Raw genomic sequence first — 17,188 nt, 5'->3', positions numbered from 1 at the left:
AATAAATCATAAATAAACATCACCATGACAGATAGGGGCGGGATTTAGAGCATGAAGTCATAAAACAATAATAATACTGTGATCAATAAAATCCTAGATGTACTGTATTATGGGTATGTTTAAATACTCAGCTTCTTGCCTCAACTTCCGGCACGGGGGTATAGCTCAGTGGTAGAGCATTTGACTGCAGATCAAGAGGTCCCCGGTTCAAATCCGGATGCCCCCTTTATTGTTAACATTTATAATATTGTGAATTTATTTATGTTAAGCTATTTATGTTATATTCTTTACCTAACATGTCTGACTTCATGCTTAGTCCAAAAACTTATTGTATGCACTAAGACAAGAGCAACAAACTTTGTTTTGGAAGATATAAAAAAAATTCAACAAATAAAACTATACATACACATATATATGTATACATATATATGTATATAAATATATATATATACATACACTTTAAAAAATATAAGCAGAATTTAATTATTTTAGTAAACAGAAATAAAAATGCCAAATAAATAAGGGATTGATCGAAACAAAATATGATTTCAAGAGTAAAATTAAAATACAAATAAAGTCATAGTCTAACCATATCAAAGAGAGTTCAAGGTCTCAGTCGACAATGAAGAGATAACAGAAAGCACCCAGGAATTAACCCAGCTGTATTTTCTTGGGAAACTCTAGTCCTGTAACAATTCAGCAGCTTCAGTAAAACAACACAAAAAGATTTTCTGTTTGGATGTGACACTGTATTATTTATTTTGGTTTTGAAATAAAGACAACACAACCAAATTTTTTTTTTTCACAGCAACATAAATAAATTATTCACACATTTACATTCATGTACAGTCTTTTTGCATCGTTCTCTCAACACAGAGAAATTAATCCAGTATTGAAATATGGCACACAGAAGCACAATCAACAGTCCAGAGAAGGAGAGTCTACAGTAACAGTGAGTATCAGGTCAACAACAACACAACCCACCACAACACTGAGTGCCTCTGTGTGTCGTGTGTGTCTCGGCCTCCAGTGTTTAGAGGTTGTGCTGCTGTCGCGCGCGTCAAGCGCTGCTCTCCAGGAGAGCCTCGAAATCCGGGGAGCAAACCATTTTGTGTTTGATGTTTCCCAACACGGTGAGGTCGCCTGTTCTTTCCTCCGCACCCACGGAGACGAGCTCCTGTAAAAGGGAGAGAGAGCAGAGACAAACATATTAGAGGAGTTCTGATTTTGAAGTCCCACTTTTTTCCTCAGAATTCTGACTTTAATCTCAGAATTCATGCTGTTTTATTTGAACGCTGTGGACGTGGAGCATTCAGGACCAAATGTGGAAAGGAGACATATAGAAACATATAGAAAGGAGACATAATAATAATAATAATAATAATAATAATAATAATGCACCGTCATACCTGAAAGAAAGAACACGTTGCTCCCAGAGACACGTCGAGCGTCACTTGTCCGAGGATGAGCTGCACTCGTCCAGACTTCCTCACCAGCATCTTTCCAACGAGACCCTCCCGCAGGTCTTTCAGGTTACAGCTGTTCTCTTCAGTTTCCTCTTCCTGTTTAAAAGTCACGTGTCAATTTTATGTCAACATCACTGTGAATTTAAACACACACACACTGAGAAGACCTGCAGCATGTACCTGAGTCTCTGTCTTCAGCAGCACAGCCTGTCCGTCCTCTGACTTCACCTCCGTCTTCACCGGCCTGTGCTCCTGGGTCGGCGGTTGACCAGGCAGCGAGTCGGGCAGCTGGATAAAGAAAAGCTCCTCCCCTTTACTCAGGCTCCATCGATGCATCAGCTCGGACAGAACTTCAGGCTCAGGGAGGGGAGGAGGTTTATAAGCGCCCTCTGTTTTCTTTATGTCTATTTCCTCTGGCTCCTGTTTGACTGAAGACAAAGGAAAAGGGAAATTGTATAAATATTAAGTTACAAAACTAGGAATGGGACAGAAATTAAGGGGAAAAAACTGGAATTACATTTTTTAAATTGAAGGTTGGGAACTTAAATATAGTTGGTAAATAATATATTGTAGCATAATCTTGATCCAAATACAGCTGAATATCAATGTTATTCCTCTTCTGCCCCCTGCTGGACAGTTACAGCAAGAAGAAGAACTTAGGGCTGAAACAATAACTCAATTATTAACCGATCACTAAATAAGCTTGACGGATGTTTCAGCTTCTTAAATGTGAATATTATCTTCTTTTTTTTTTTGCTCCAAATAACAAAGAAATCTAATCATTTTGGTTTGTGTTGACAAAATCGGGGGAGAATTCAGGCATTTATGGGCGACGTCACGACGAGCTACCACCCGTCACACACACACACACACACTCACAAGCTGCTGATGTAGACAGCAACTGGGAGTTAAGAGCCAGGGATTGAACCACAATCCTCTGGTTGAGGATGATTCCACTCTACACCTGATCCACAGCCACCATAAACGTGCAGCTGGAGCCAGCAGCGTGTGACTTCCCACTTTCAGGAGCAATTGGAAATTCACGAGAGAAAGTGAGAAACTCCGCAGTTACCTTTGACCGTGGACTCCGTGACTTCACAATCCTCCTCCTCCATTTTCTCATCTTTAACTTCTTCATTACTGAATTCCTCCGTGAAGCCCCATCCCGACACAGCGAGGGGAAGCTGGACGGGGCAGCTCCTCCTTTCACTCCTCAGGAAGGGATCGTTGACAAACTGAGAGCAGCACGGGAGAGAAGGGGGTTACAGCATCATCACCAACGTTAAAACACAGCGGTGTAACTAGGTCGAGCAAAGTCGATAAGCAGGACTCACGTTTTCTCTATCCAGACTGCGCAGGATCTCTTTGGTCTCTTCTTCAGTCTCCCTCTTCTCTTTTTTAATATTAATGATGGGCGAGGGTCCCACTGTCGCAGCCTCTCGCTCATTCTCGTAACCGCCTGAGTTCAAACACAAAGGTTTTAACGTCACTGCGCTTCAGCCAAAAGTGAGCACAGAGAACATGACTGCAGCAGATCTCCGACCTCTCTTCTTCATCGTCATCTCCGCGGGCCCCTGCTCGAAAATAGAGTGGGACTGGATGACCTCTGGACGACCTCGGCCCCTGCCTCGCTCTCCTCGGCCTCGACCTCGATCATCCCTCCTCTCTCTCCTTTGCCCGCCTTCAGCTTTGGTTCTGACAGAGAAAAGATAAGAGTCATGTCGTCATGAGAACAGGAGCGAAATCTATTTTTTCTGGTTTCTGCACGACACAGACAAAAAAAGCTAGTGTAATATTTAGCTTAGTGCTTTTTATTATTATAAACATTTCTAACAATCGGAATTCCTGTCCTAAACCTTAATTTTTTTCCATACTTAAAGATTTTCTCTCTTAAATATCGTTTCCTCAGTTGATGACTATTAGTTTATTTACTTGTTTTTATTTCTTTTACCCCTTTTTAATGCATTTAATCTCCTTAAACCTTTAATTTATTTTACCATCTTTGCATGAATTTGTTATGGATTGTAATTTAATTTTCCTTTGTATTTATTTCTTACACTTCTGCTTGTGTTTTTAATGTTACTATACTTCTGTACTTCTATACTACTACATATAGAATTCTATTTTTAATAACTTAAAATTAATATTCTTCTGTATTGTACATCCATAGATATAAAAATGCATGTTTACTATTTTTTTCTTTACCTCTACTTTTACTGTGATGTTTGCACTTGTGTCACCATATAAAAATAAATTTAAAAAACACTTGTGCTTCAGGCTACTGAATCCATTCATGATTTTCAACCAAAAGCGTTATTTTTGAAATATTTGCAGCAGTGACGACGGATGAGCGACTTCCTCAGCCATAATCCAAGACGACTGATCCAGGATTCATCCGTCTTAAATTGTGAAAGAGCGGCTCATGGAGCCTGAGTCGGCACTTTTTGAAGATGGATTTGCGAGAGTCTAGACTTTAACCCCACTGAGAATACGATGTGCTGGAGAAGACTTAAATAAATATCTTAAATCAATAATAAGCAGTTAAGAAGGTATACAAATGCTACCGTGTGTAATTCTGTAAATACATTTTACTAGTTTTATTCAAACGTGCACTGAGATGACACTGTATTGAGCTCAAATCCGTGATTTTCTAAAACATGAAGTTCTAACGGCATCATAAATACGAGATATTGGTGGAAAATAACTGCAAAAGTGGACCAAAATAAAGGTTGGCGTTGAAGGGCGACTATCCCCTATTGCCCTATGTCAGCTGATATTGGCACAGTGACCCGCGACCCTCATGTGGAGGATAAAGCGAGAGAAGATGGATGTATGGATGGATGAAGGCATCGTTTACTGAATGTCACTTACTCTTCTTTGGCTTTTCGGCCAATGATGTTGGGTGTGAATGTTTTCTTAAAAAGAGAAAAACACATAGAAATAAGATTATTAAGAGTCAGCTCATGAGAAAACATGTGTATGTATCTTTATTTAAAATATACTTATTATATAATATACTAATTTACCTTTTTCACTCCCCCCAGGGTGAGGTCCCGTGATCGCATAGAGGGGAGACGTGGTGCGACAGAGGACGCCGGTCTGCGGCCCATCAGGAGTCCTGCACTGGTCCCTCCAGGCCCCGGTACACGCTGACTACCAGAGTCACCTGAGCCTGGATCAGCCATCCTGTTTATACTGGATCATAAACAGACAGAAGTATGTGTCACAATGCTAATTTATACTTTGTGTAATAAATAAAACAATACGAGTAAATACGTTTAATTCCACAAAATGCATGTTTTGCTGTCCACTGTTTTACCTGACATACATGTGGATCTTTTGTTTTCAGTTGCATGTTTCCCTTTTGTTTGTGTTTGTCTAGCTTGTTCTACCAGTTTTGTCATTGTTATTTTTGTCTTTATTTTCCTTTTATTTTGTCCTGTGTATGAGTGACTATTTGCAAAAAAAGCGTCTGAAGATTTATTTTGTATTGTACGTATATAGTGTTTGGTTTTCATTTATAGTTCCTTTATCTTCTTTGATTTGGTTGTATTTATTAAAAAATAAATAAATTATTTGCACAAACGTATAAATTAGGACTAATGGGAAATAGTAATAAACAAACACGAGGGTTTCTTAGGAAAACTCCTTCTAAAAGGAGTTTTTGTTTTCTGTTATACATTGGCGAACAAGTCAAACTATAACTTTAAACTGTATTTTTATTCAAATTACAACGACTTTGAAATTTTTTAACGATTTTGTGTGAACACTTCAAAAAAAAATCAGCAACACGTGGTCAAATCAGGGCACGAAAAACAAACGTACGCGTATTTAAACACAAATGAAACACTGTCAGTTACAAACGCTGACATTCAGAGATTCTAAACATACTCACGTTTGATTTCCTCAGGGTTTTTAATCTGATAATGAGTCCAAACTTAAATAAAAACACACATTAACGCAGACGTTGTGCTGCTGCTTCTCCGACACTGACACTGCAGTTTGTACAACGTCACCATACTTCCGGTGTATGGTGATGCCGGACTTCACGGGGATCAGAGCTGCGCAAGGTTTACGCCAACACAGTTGTTTGGGCTTTTTGTTTAGTTAAAATCGTTTAAATACGTAACATTATACGTAAATTTAACTGAGATGCATAAGATAATCTTTTTTATGTGTTTTCCCCGTTGTTGTGTGTATTTTAATTGGCGTATTTGAGTAAAATAAAACTTTGTTAAAGAAATTTCAACAAACACATCACACAATGGCACCATCTAGTGGAATTAGAGAGGTAGGACAAGATTAGCTGTTGACTACAAATTAATCTGCTTGAGCATTATTAAAAAAAAATAATAAATAAATGAGGAAAAACAAGAACACAACAGTATGCCACTTTTTAGTTTAATATAATAGTAATTAATATTTGTGTATATACTGTATATATATACAAAATCATGATTATTATGATCATATATGGGATAATTATATTATTAATAATACTATATATGATCATAATAATCGTCCTGTTTAACGTATTTGTATTTGAGTTAGTGTCAAATTAATTGAGTTTAATTTGACATTGCCAATTTCAAACATGACATTATTTGGTTTATCATACTACATGAATGACATTATACTGAAAGACATGTTAATACTGGGTCAAGAGCATACAGAAAACAAAATAAAATATACAAAATATAATATAAAAATCACATAATCAGTAAAAAAATCAATGAAGTGAAACATCTGCAGCAGATGTTTCTGCCTCCACGTCATTTAAAACTCATTTAAAAAAGTGCCCAATGAGACCAGATCTTTCAGGTTTATATATATATATATATATATCATATTTGTAGGTCATTTAGAGGGTATTTACTGTAAATGCCATTACAGACCTTTTGTACCGACAATAGCAATAAGTCCTGGTGCCAGACATCAATAAAAAACAAGATATATGGTTCTTTCTTTTTTATATAAAAATGGTTTATATATGTATAAATGGAGCCAGAATCTGCAGGCAGTCTGTTTTTTCTTTCCCTGACAAACATGGCTGTTCTCTCCTCTGGGAGCTGAGAGAGGATATGTGGCCACAGACAGACAGACAGACAGACAGACGCGTGACCAATGATGGATGATTGCACTTTAATTACAGTCTGAGCGAATCACTGATGTGAGGCCGACGGCGGGGAAATAAATCAAGCTTCTCCATAACCCGCGTTTATCTGCTTTATTGTGGCGATGGGTTTCTTTGTAATTTCATTTTTTTTTTTAAAAAAGGATTTGTGATAGTGAGAATGTTTGGACTCTCACTATCAGCTTATCCCTCTGTGTGATGATGGTGGATCTTATATCTCTGTAGCTTTTTGTGTGGCTACTGTATTCTGAGCAGGACTCGCTGGAAGAAGAGATCTTGTATCTCAATGAAAATAAAAATAAAAGTACATTCACAGCTCCACTGGTCTACAGTTACAGTTGTTTTAGCAGCAATTCAGTAAAGGCATTCACCTAGAAAGTCTCTTGATTTTGAATTTGCTCACTGATGTGATCTTTAACCAGCACAGAAACAAAAACGATGCCAGTGAAAATCTGCTTTTTCTGGACTTACATAAATCCCCCACCACCACCCTCGTCTGCATATGTGCCAGGGGCGAAATGCCCCGCAGAGTTTGTCCATATGGCAAAACAGTTGGCACATGTATATTTTTGAGGTCTAGATGGTGCAGACTGTGTGGTTTACTGGGACATCACTAACTAACTACCAGTATCATCTCCTTTGAAGAGTCTCCCGCCTATAGGAGAGCAAATACAGCCAGTTTAATAACAATAATATGATAGATTAACCGTTTGTTTTTCATCGTACAATATAGCAAACTGACGGAATGTAAAGTAAAATAAGCTCTTACCCTCTTACATAAAAAATAACATAACATATAACAAGCATATATAAAAAGGAGTATTCAGTTGCAGAATTGAACTAAATGAATGGTTTGAATAATAAAAATGATTCTATTTTAAATGTTGAGATTGAAAAAAAAGTGTTATAATGCTTTTATATAGATACAAAATAATTTGCTAAAATAATGATCTGGTAAGATGTTGCTGAGGTATAAACATCTACATACAACAATCTACAACATCTAAAAACAAAAGCGACTGCACCGTGTTAAATTGAAATTGCCACCAAATCCATAATCTGGATCAGATCCAGATGATAAATGGTTTATACTTATATAACGCTTTTCTAGTCTTGAGGACCATCATCAGTGGGTCGTAATGGGAACACACTTGGGTGATGACAAAAAAAATCTGATCGAAAACGTCAGACAGGACAGATAACAGAACCTCCTTGGTGAATGTCCATCCATCCGTCCATTCACGAGGGTCACGGCAGGCTACACCCTGGACACATCTCCAGTCCATCACAGGGACAAACATAGAGACAAACAACCATCCACACTCACACTCACACCTATACGGTCATTTTAGAGTGTCCAGTTTTACCTAATCTGCATCGTGTTTTTTGGACGGTGGGAGGAAACCAGAAGAACCCACGCTCGTTGTTGAACGTACTAAACAAAATAAATCTAACTTCATCCTCTAGGGCTGCACAGGAGAGAGAGAGAGCGAGAGAGAGACATAGACTGAGAGCGAGAGCGAGAGAGAGAGAGAGTGAGGTGACTGTGTGTTTGTAATCATTTTTCCTGTGGGATCTTCTGTCGACTGCAGCAGAGCAGAAGGTTGTGAGGCAGGAAAAAGACGGCAGCACAATTTTCAGCGTGGCTGAAATCTTCTCACCAGATCTGAGCAACACAAGTGAGTAAGTAAGGATTTTAAAAAATAACAACAATCCATGTGTTCATTGATGCTTGTGTGAGAGCTCGCACTGTAATCTGCGGATTACAAACGATTTTATGCCGTGATGTTAGTGTTTTCATTGGCTTGTATAATAGCAGATGTCATGTTGGTGCACGAGGTGCACGAGTTTCTTAATGATGTGCACATCATGTGCAATCAAATCAGTCAAATTTAAACGTACTTTATTTATTTTCCTTAGGCTAAAGTGTCAAAGCAGCTGCAGAGACGACAGATGTAATTCACAGAATATACATAAGTGGATTAAAAAAGGCGAATGTTGCTAAAAATGAGTCAAGTATTTGAAAAAAGAGGGATTACTGGATTAATTACCACAATATCTCTTTTTTAACATCTTATTTATAGAACTTTATGCAATATTTACGTCTGGTTCATACTGTGTAACATGCACTTGACCCACTTTGGTTTAAACATTATGTCCTGATGTGATATGTTTTAAAAAAGGTCAGTATTTTTTGATATAAAATCACATGATACACTGTGAAAAGAACGATGCTATTTTCTTCCTGCCCTCGTGCAAACGCACGTGTGTGTGCGTGAGTGTAAAGTCTTCACCATGAAAGAAGAAGAAGAAAAGCAGCAGAGTTGCTATTTGTGACCTGCTCCATATGCATGAACGCAGCAGCAGCATCTTCTTTCATGATGCTGCCTCACACAGATAACAACATCCCTCTGTGTGTGTGTGTGTGTGTGTGCGTGCGTGCGTGTGCGTGCATGCACGCGTGTGTTACAGCTGCTGAAAGAACTGCAGCTGAGTGCTTTCACAGCTCGACGTTACCCACTCCGTTTTTTTAATCAGTTGTGGTTTATGATCTGACTGTGGCATTGTTGGCGTCCAACAGCGATAACAGGGTTTGTTTGTTTGCAGACACAGAAACGAGGACAGTGTGATTGTGAGGAAACCTGCGCGTGAACTGTGTTTGATTCAAAAGTGGAGCGCGCGCACACACACACACACACACACTCACAGACACACACACACACAGACATGGTGGGGCTTTGGTGACTTGTGTCCTGTGAGGATCTTCTCTTGCCCCAGTTTCTCTGCAAACACACCATGCTAAAGAAAAAGAGAGTGAGATTAACAGCAGCTGTAATGTACAGACGTGTGGAAAGACACATGCGTGTGCGTGTGTGTGATCTCAACTGGCCTGCGTGTAGATGAGCCACCGCACACATTTCACAGTTCACGGGTTTTAATGAGCTGCTGCAGCCCGTCCATCATTCTGAGTGGAGAGCACCTTCGCAGCCACCGGCAGTCGAGATCAAAGTCAGGGTTCCTCTCGTGCTCTTTTTCCCATTATATAATCCACACACGCAGGAAAATAGAAGTTTAGAATAAGAAAAATGAGTTCATTATTGGTTATCTTTGCATACACACACCAATTAGTGATAGTGAATTTGACCTCATTTAAACGCATCCTTATTACACACCAGTAGCAAACCTGGGAGCAATGGGAGATTGGGTGCCTTGCTCAGGGGCACACCACCCTTTACTCATCCCAGGATTTCAACCAACCAGTTATAAGAATTCTTCAATTCTGTTCCTTTTGGGCACGGGCTGCAATGTATTATTGTATATCAGCCAATAGATCTCCAATATGACTATTGACTTCAACAGTACAACAGTAGATTGAATAACCTTAAACTTATACGCTTGTGCCCTCACCAACTGGTTTAGTATGTGTATTTGTTTTACATAATGAAGAAAATGTACATATATATATATATATGTATATAAATATATATATATATATACATATATATATATATGTACATTTTCTTCATTATGTAAAACAAATACACATACTATATGTATATATATATATATATATATATATACATATATATATATATACATACATCTGCTGTGATATGACTCTGAAAAAGTATACCGATGCTCGTGTATCAGGCCAATACCGTTGCCAAGTATTGGGCCAATACCGATGCTGAATCTCAGGCCAATACCAATACTGAGTATCAGGCATCGGGCCAATACCAATGCTGAATATCGGGCCAATAGTGATGCTGAGTCTCAGGCCAATACCAATGCCGAGTATCTGGCCAATACTGATGCTGAGTATTGGGCATCAGGCCAATCCCAATACTGAGTATTGGGCCAATACCGATGCTGAGTATTGGGCCAGTACCAATGCAGAGTATCTGGCCAATACTGATGCCAAGTATTCGGCATCCGGCCAATACCAATGAGTATACAGATGCTATGTATCAGGCCGATATTGATGCTAAGTATTTGGTGAGTCCTCAGAACTGATGCAGAGTATGTGGCCGATATCAATACTGATTATTGGACCGATAATAAGACATACAAGCATTGCATCGGCCAATCCCTCATTATTGGATGTGACCCCTGCTTTGAGAGTTGCAGGAGAAGACTGAAGGAGGCTGCAGATGTGTGGTTGCTGGGAAACAGCTGTAGGTGGATTATGAAATACAGGGGAAAGGCAGCGGCCAGTCACTCAGCTGGGAGCGCACTGAGTTGTGTAATAACTGGAAATGTCACTTAAGGGCGAGGAGAGGGGAGAGGAGAGGAGGTGGGGGAGGTTGAGAGCAAAAAGGGCAAGACAGTGAATAAAAAGCCAGGAGACAGATCCTTAAAAATGAGATGTCAGCAGATGTTCTCCTTCTCAGGCTGTTTGTATCACAGTCCCAGGTCATCTGGGTCTAACGGCCCTCTCTTCTCATCTTTCAATGGCAGATGACAGAAATGGACGGCCCTCTCACCACACCGTGTAACATCCAGATTTGTGAGGTGTCCTGTGACTCATTCCGCATCATGTGGGACATGAACCCCGAGGACACCGCCCGAGCCACGCACTTCTTCATCGACCTGAGCCGCAAAGAGAGCAAAGATCCCAACCGCTTCAAACACAGGGTCTGAGCATTTGAAAGTGCTGCACAACCTCACACTTATTCCCCCCTGAATGTCATCAGCTCCCCGCTGTGCCGTATCACACCGGTCCATTTGCCGTGTGCAGTAATTTCCACCACTCAGAATAAAAGACTGCTAAAATAAGACATTCGCATACAGGTCTGACTGGATTAACATTATAGAGGCTCTTGTCTGGCAGAAAAAAACACAGTTGCACCATTTCAGTCACTTCCAATTCAGGCAAATAAAGGAAAATGAGTGCAGTCAACAGCTTTGGGGCTGTGACTCAGACCGTCACACATTGTTTTCCTCATAGAGTGGACAAAAATGGACAAATTGAGCTGCAGCACAAAACTCTTTCCATGTTAATTACTTTCAGTGCACCAGGGGAGGAAATTAGTGTGGGCTCTGGGCAAAACACCCTTGAAGTACCTGAACGTACCCTTGAAATTCACATGACGGGGGCTTTTAGTTAAAGCTAACACTTAACGGCACGGAAACAACATAGTGGTAGTGTGGTTATATGCTTTGTATTATGGTAATATCATCTTATTTCTAATGCAATTTCCACATTGGTAATAATAACGGTAATTGTGTGGTAGTAAGGAGATAGTACTATAGTAATGTGATGTTATTTCCAAAGAAATATTCTTGTAATAGTTTGTAATGAGAATTAGAACAGGCGGCCATCAATGCAAGACCTTCACATTAAAATGTTGTGACTCAAAATTGACAATAACCATAAAATAAAGTTAAAATTCATCACACACTTGTTCTATTGTTATTACCAAGCTACTACTGAGTGGTTACGAAAGATTGTATTACCCTAAATTACCATAAGTGTTACCTTGTTAGCTTTTGCAAAACTGTCCAGTTATAGGCATCCATTTCATTGCGCCACTACCAACTGCCAACACTGTTATCCTACTCGGATTATAGATTAGATACATGTTACAGATTATAGAAAATTATCTCCAAAAGTGATTGTGTAACATTATTTAAAAATATTTTAGAAAAGTCATAAAAATAGTGGTCTGTCATGAAGCATAATTTGAAATTTCTAACACTCCATACCATACTTTGAATACTGATGATACTGAAGTCGGTATTGAATTTAATCTTAATTTGTCTTTAAGGGGTCTTTAAATTTGATTTGGACAACCATGACCTGATAGAAGAAACAAGGTATTTCCCAACTGTCAAAATACACAAGAAACACATTTCAGTGGAAAAAAAGTCTGCAATTTGCGTCACTAAAATAAAATAAATATAAAGTGAAGTGTGTGTGTGTGAAATGTGTGATGTGCTTTGCACTTACTTGACTCTGCAGTCACTTTATCTGCAGATGAACTGAAATTCTAACTTGGAGCACATTTATTTTCCAGACTGATGTTTACTTATTTATATTAACAGCACAAATATGGATGGGAAAGTTAGTCCGTGTATCTTTTTCAAGCTAAGCTGATCCCAACTAGAGATGATGACAATACACAAAACTGCCATGTTGTGAAAACAACACTATGTTGTTGTATTTGTTACATATATATACTTCAGTCCTTCTTTCAAAAGGTTATTCAATTGATCTGAAACAAAAAGAATGAAATGAACAAAAAGAAATTGAGCTCCTTCCAAACTTGTAAAAAGCAAGGTTCGCCATAATCGTTCATGGCTAACAGCTAGGCTAATGTCTATGCTAACAGGCAAAAAATGAAAGTGTGTCATGGCACTGCACCAAAAATGACCCAAAGTAACGTTCACCGTAAACATTCAGGCCTAACCGATAGGCTAAGGTCTATGCTAACAGGCAAAACATTTATATTGCATTGGTGCTAGCAAATGAAGAAGAAATGAGCATGTTCACTCAGGTCTTGCTTTTCAACTAATGCTCCTGACTCAACACTTTCCTATGACTCTAAACCCCTTAAAACCCATTGGGAATGGGGCATATTTGAGTCTATGCTTCAAGAAACTACACCTCAAACAACCTGAACAATCCTTTTAAAGGTGCCTTTGTGAAGTCAAGGCAGGTTGTGAGTGAGTGAGCTGTTGTTGAATGGAAATGCTCTCTCTCTCTCTCTCTTTCTCTGAAGCAAACTTGCATCAGAGATGTTGCTATGGATATATGAGCCTGTGAGCCTGCAGTAATTAGCTGTGAAGCCTTGCTCAAAACAAAGGTGCTGATTTGATAAGCTGTATCCTAGTTACTTGGGTTTGAAGTGGAATATCTTGCTACTAAGGCAGAATTTGTGAATAAAAGTGGGTTTGATTTCACAACTGCATTTACATTTGCTTTGATATGCAAATCAAAACACAGCAGCCTGTTAAATACCCATTATCTGTGCCTGATGTCACCACTTTTCTGTTCCGTCCTCCAGGATGTGCCAACCAAACTGGTGGCCAAGGCCGTGCCTCTCCCCATGGCAGTGAGGGGACACTGGTTCCTCAGCCCGCGGACAGAGTACTGCGTCGCCGTTCAAACTGCTGTCCGACAGCCTGATGGTGACTACCTGGTGTCAGAGTGGAGCCAGGTGGTGGAGTTCTGCACTGGAGGTAAGCGACGCCATGTGTGACAGCGAAGGTAACAAGGATAATGAGGTATGCAATGAGACGTGAGAGCAAATGGTCTTCAAAAAGTCAGTCCAACTATTTCTGGTAAGTTGTCAGCCAAAGATGCAGAGATGTTACAGTTGGTAACTTCTGCAGTCGGTGGTGCCTGCAGACGTTACCAAGAGTGATTAGTGACAAATTATAGAATTTAGCAGAGACTGTACACAGAGCAACACAGTCTTTGTCTGCTGTTGTCTCCTCATGATGCTCAAATTCAATTCATGTTGAATCCCTCAAGTTTAACTACAAAAACAACTACTGAAAGACAATGTAAACATTTTACATCTATATCAATTTTAGAAGTCAATTTGATTTGTGAGTTTTTCTACGGCTGATGCCGATCTTTCAAAGCAACTGATGACTGCATTTTTTAGGTTGATGAGCAGCATTTATTAAAGGGTAACAAAGCCCCTTTTTCTGGGGCTAAGACGCTGAATGCCAAGAAATTGGCTGAGAGTTTAATAAGGGAGGGAGAGTGGGGAACTGCTAAAAATAGGTGCTCAGGGAGTCGAGCCTATCAGAGAGAAAAGTAAGTGGCGACAGCTCCAGCATTTATAAAAGGGGGAGGAGTCTGGGACAACATGTATCGTAGTTATTAGACAGGAGTGTGACTGAAGAGTGTACCAGTGAAGCAAGAGTGGACTAAGATACATAAATAGGTAACAATAGTGTGATTAATTGGTTGACGCTAAGTATTAAAACAATATTTGAAATGAGTTGCTATCATCATTGCAGACTATGCCATGGAACATCTACAGCAGCTTCTTGACAAGGCTAAGGGCTCCGCAGGGAGGCTGCTAAAATTCACTGTGTTTTATCGCAACCAACAGCCGGACTACTTTGACTATGTCAGGTCAGTGCTAGTCAAACGTACAACTAAAGCCATGCCTTCGGCAAATTAAGTGTAATGCTGTTTTCTTTCATTTGCGTCTCGGATTAGGAAGGAATGTGGAGGACTGATGCGTCCGGCTTTGAAAGACAACAGTGGGAGTCATGGTTCTCCAATCAATGCCAAACTGCAGGGAGTCTTCTTCAGTTGCAACACAGAGTTCGATACAGGCCTTCCTCCCAATGACTCCCCATACGGACCTCTACGTTTCCAGATACCAGCTGGACTCCTGCTGAACCCCGATATCTGCCTGTATTTCGCAGACTTCTACTGTATGTACACAGCCTACCACTATGTGGTGCTGGTGTTGGCTCCCGTTGGCTCAGAGGGAGATACCTTCTGTCGCACGCGTCTTCCTATGCTGGACTTGTCTTCCAACCCTTTCCTGACATACACTGCCCCCCAGAGGCAGGGGGAGGAGCCTTTGTACTGCCATGCCAGTGACGTCATCCTTGAGGTGCTTTTCACAGAGCCCGTTCATCTGGACCAGGGCAGTGTGGAGCAGATCAGCGGACACCACCAGCTCATGAGTCTGACCACAGCTAATGCCAAGAAAGACCCGAGCTGCAAAGTGTGCAACATCAGTGTAGGACGCTGAGGACAGACCCCGATGTCAGACTGACCTGACAGACAAGACCAAACAGCTGAGGTCACCACGACATAGCAAAATGTTTGTGGCCCAGATCCGGCCCACACCTGACACTTTCATCAAGTCCAAATACCGTGTGGAATGATGGCAGATCTGGACCAAAAGCTGGCCACCGCACCACCATATCACACATATCAGCCATTGTGCCACATCTCTACCATAGTTGTCCCACATTTGTCTGAAGATATTCAGGCCATATTTACATGGTCCAGTCCAACACATTTGCCAAAACAGGTCCACATTTGCTTGAGGATCACTTTAGGCCCACATCCGGATGCTATCTCGGTCGTGTGTAGAAGTGTAGAACCTGTTTAAGTGTGTGAAGTACAGCGTGCTGCTTTCCTTCTTCCCTCCTAGAATGTTGCGTTTTAAACTACCAATGTCGTTGAACTTTGTGATAATCACAACTGGAAACTGAATAAATGTGCTTCTATGAAAGCGGAACAAATCATAACTTAAAATATAAAAGCTGCAAATTAATGGTAGAAGTCTGTGCTCAATCTGTAATTTTTGATGTCTTTGTGGCATTTTCTAAACCGCTTTCAGTTACATTTTTCCTTTATGGCTCAACTCAACTCAAAGGTCCTTTACAGCTGGCATTAAAATGCATATCCTGCGATTGGATTGTAATCTCATGAGCACCTGACCACTTTCAAATGCAGGTGTAAATACACCCAAGGACGGATTGTTATCAGATCTGCCAAACCACTTCAGGAGGTGGTCGGAGACACACTGTGACCACGTTGAACAGAAGCGTAAATGCAATCAGTCTCCAATGCGTTTCCACTCCACCGAGCACAGCTAACGTGAAAACGGCGATAACACGGCACAGTCTTCTCTGCTATCGTCGGTTTTCCGCTTGTCAAAGACGGCTTCTTCGCAAGGGTCAAAAAGCAAAGAGGAGTCCATACAGTAGTGCAACGTCACACATGGCTAACGTTGGTGTTGATAAGGCAGCGCACCGAGGGGGAGGCGACAAAAGGGGGAGATGACTGCGATTGGATAGCAATTGGATCTTGATGTGGACACCGGAGACGTGTAAATGCATGTGGTGAAGCACTATCTGATCACGGAAAATACATTCTCATGCCAAGTGTAAACGGGGCCAAAGTTGGGTGTCCAGCGATGGAGGGGAACTTTCTCGTCTCGTTTGATCGAGCTGCTTGGACTGTGTAGTTTTTTGAGTTAAATGCATGACCAGGATTTGATTAGCTCGTGCCTGTGTTTGTATATTTGAACAATGTGATTTGCAACTTCTGCGGCGCGCAATGCAAGCCAAGCGATGCAGCCATTTGCTTGCAATGACATTTAAAGTGGACGAGAAGCCTATCATGAGTTGACACCTCCATTGTGTACGTGTGGAGTGCAGCCTCACTCCATTTCTGGCCTGCTGTGTCCTCCTCATCTTTCGTTGTTGGACTCCTCAACAGGATTTACACCGCTCATCCATACCCTTGACTTGACCCTTCTTCTACTTACACTCCTTTGTCTTTACTTGTTTAATAATTTAAGTTAAATAAATTATTTTTGAATGATCTATTCTGTGTTTGGCCTTCGTCTTTGTCATTCAGGGTTTGAATGTTTGAGATTTGCTTTGTATTCGCATCAGTGCGTTGTTGGCATGTTAAAGTGTCTCCCTGATCCGGCAGCCATCGGTGCCTATGGTGATGTTTCTTGTTTGGTATCACAAGGATGCCTGCGCTCTACAAACATGACTGAGCTAAGATTAGCTTTACTCCTGTTGCCCCCCTTGTAATCTTTGGCCTACAAGGGGATTCCAGAAATACCCACAGGGAAAGGGATCCTCTCCC

The 17,188-nt window shown here is 40.5% G+C and overlaps 2 protein-coding genes and 1 non-coding gene across 4 annotated transcripts; 2 read left to right on the top strand and 1 right to left on the bottom strand.

Moving 5' to 3' along the window:
- Positions 1–154: 154 nt before the first annotated feature.
- trnac-gca lies at positions 155–226 on the top strand. The gene has a single exon. It is a non-coding gene; the product is annotated as a tRNA-Cys (tRNA).
- Positions 227–792: 566 nt separating this feature from the next.
- Positions 793–5,471, bottom strand: polr3d (polymerase (RNA) III (DNA directed) polypeptide D). 2 transcript variants are annotated; one of them, XM_044025391.1, is made up of 9 exons: positions 5,362–5,471; positions 4,493–4,661; positions 4,338–4,381; positions 3,010–3,161; positions 2,801–2,925; positions 2,539–2,701; positions 1,647–1,894; positions 1,410–1,562; positions 793–1,177 (listed from the first exon to the last, which is right to left on the bottom strand). In XM_044025391.1, exons 2-9 carry the CDS (start codon positions 4,649–4,651, stop codon positions 1,061–1,063), a joined length of 1,161 nt encoding a protein of 386 aa, XP_043881326.1. In that variant the 5' UTR covers positions 4,652–4,661; positions 5,362–5,471; the 3' UTR covers positions 793–1,060. The 2 variants fall into 2 exon arrangements, with proteins under 2 accessions (XP_043881326.1, XP_043881327.1); XM_044025392.1 differs by having other exon boundaries at positions 4,493–4,652.
- Positions 5,472–8,151: 2,680 nt separating this feature from the next.
- LOC122770002 (phytanoyl-CoA hydroxylase-interacting protein) lies at positions 8,152–16,914 on the top strand. The gene is made up of 5 exons (XM_044026948.1): positions 8,152–8,283; positions 11,059–11,235; positions 13,608–13,782; positions 14,575–14,692; positions 14,780–16,914. Exons 2-5 carry the CDS (start codon positions 11,059–11,061, stop codon positions 15,324–15,326), a joined length of 1,017 nt encoding a protein of 338 aa, XP_043882883.1. The 5' UTR covers positions 8,152–8,283; the 3' UTR covers positions 15,327–16,914.
- The last annotated feature ends 274 nt before the right edge of the window (positions 16,915–17,188 follow it).

The sequence above is a fragment of the Solea senegalensis genome, linkage group LG5 (genome assembly GCF_019176455.1).
Source record: "Solea senegalensis isolate Sse05_10M linkage group LG5, IFAPA_SoseM_1, whole genome shotgun sequence".
Classification (NCBI taxonomy): Eukaryota; Metazoa; Chordata; class Actinopteri; order Pleuronectiformes; family Soleidae; genus Solea; species Solea senegalensis.
This window is presented reverse-complemented; position numbering and strand designations above follow the sequence as displayed.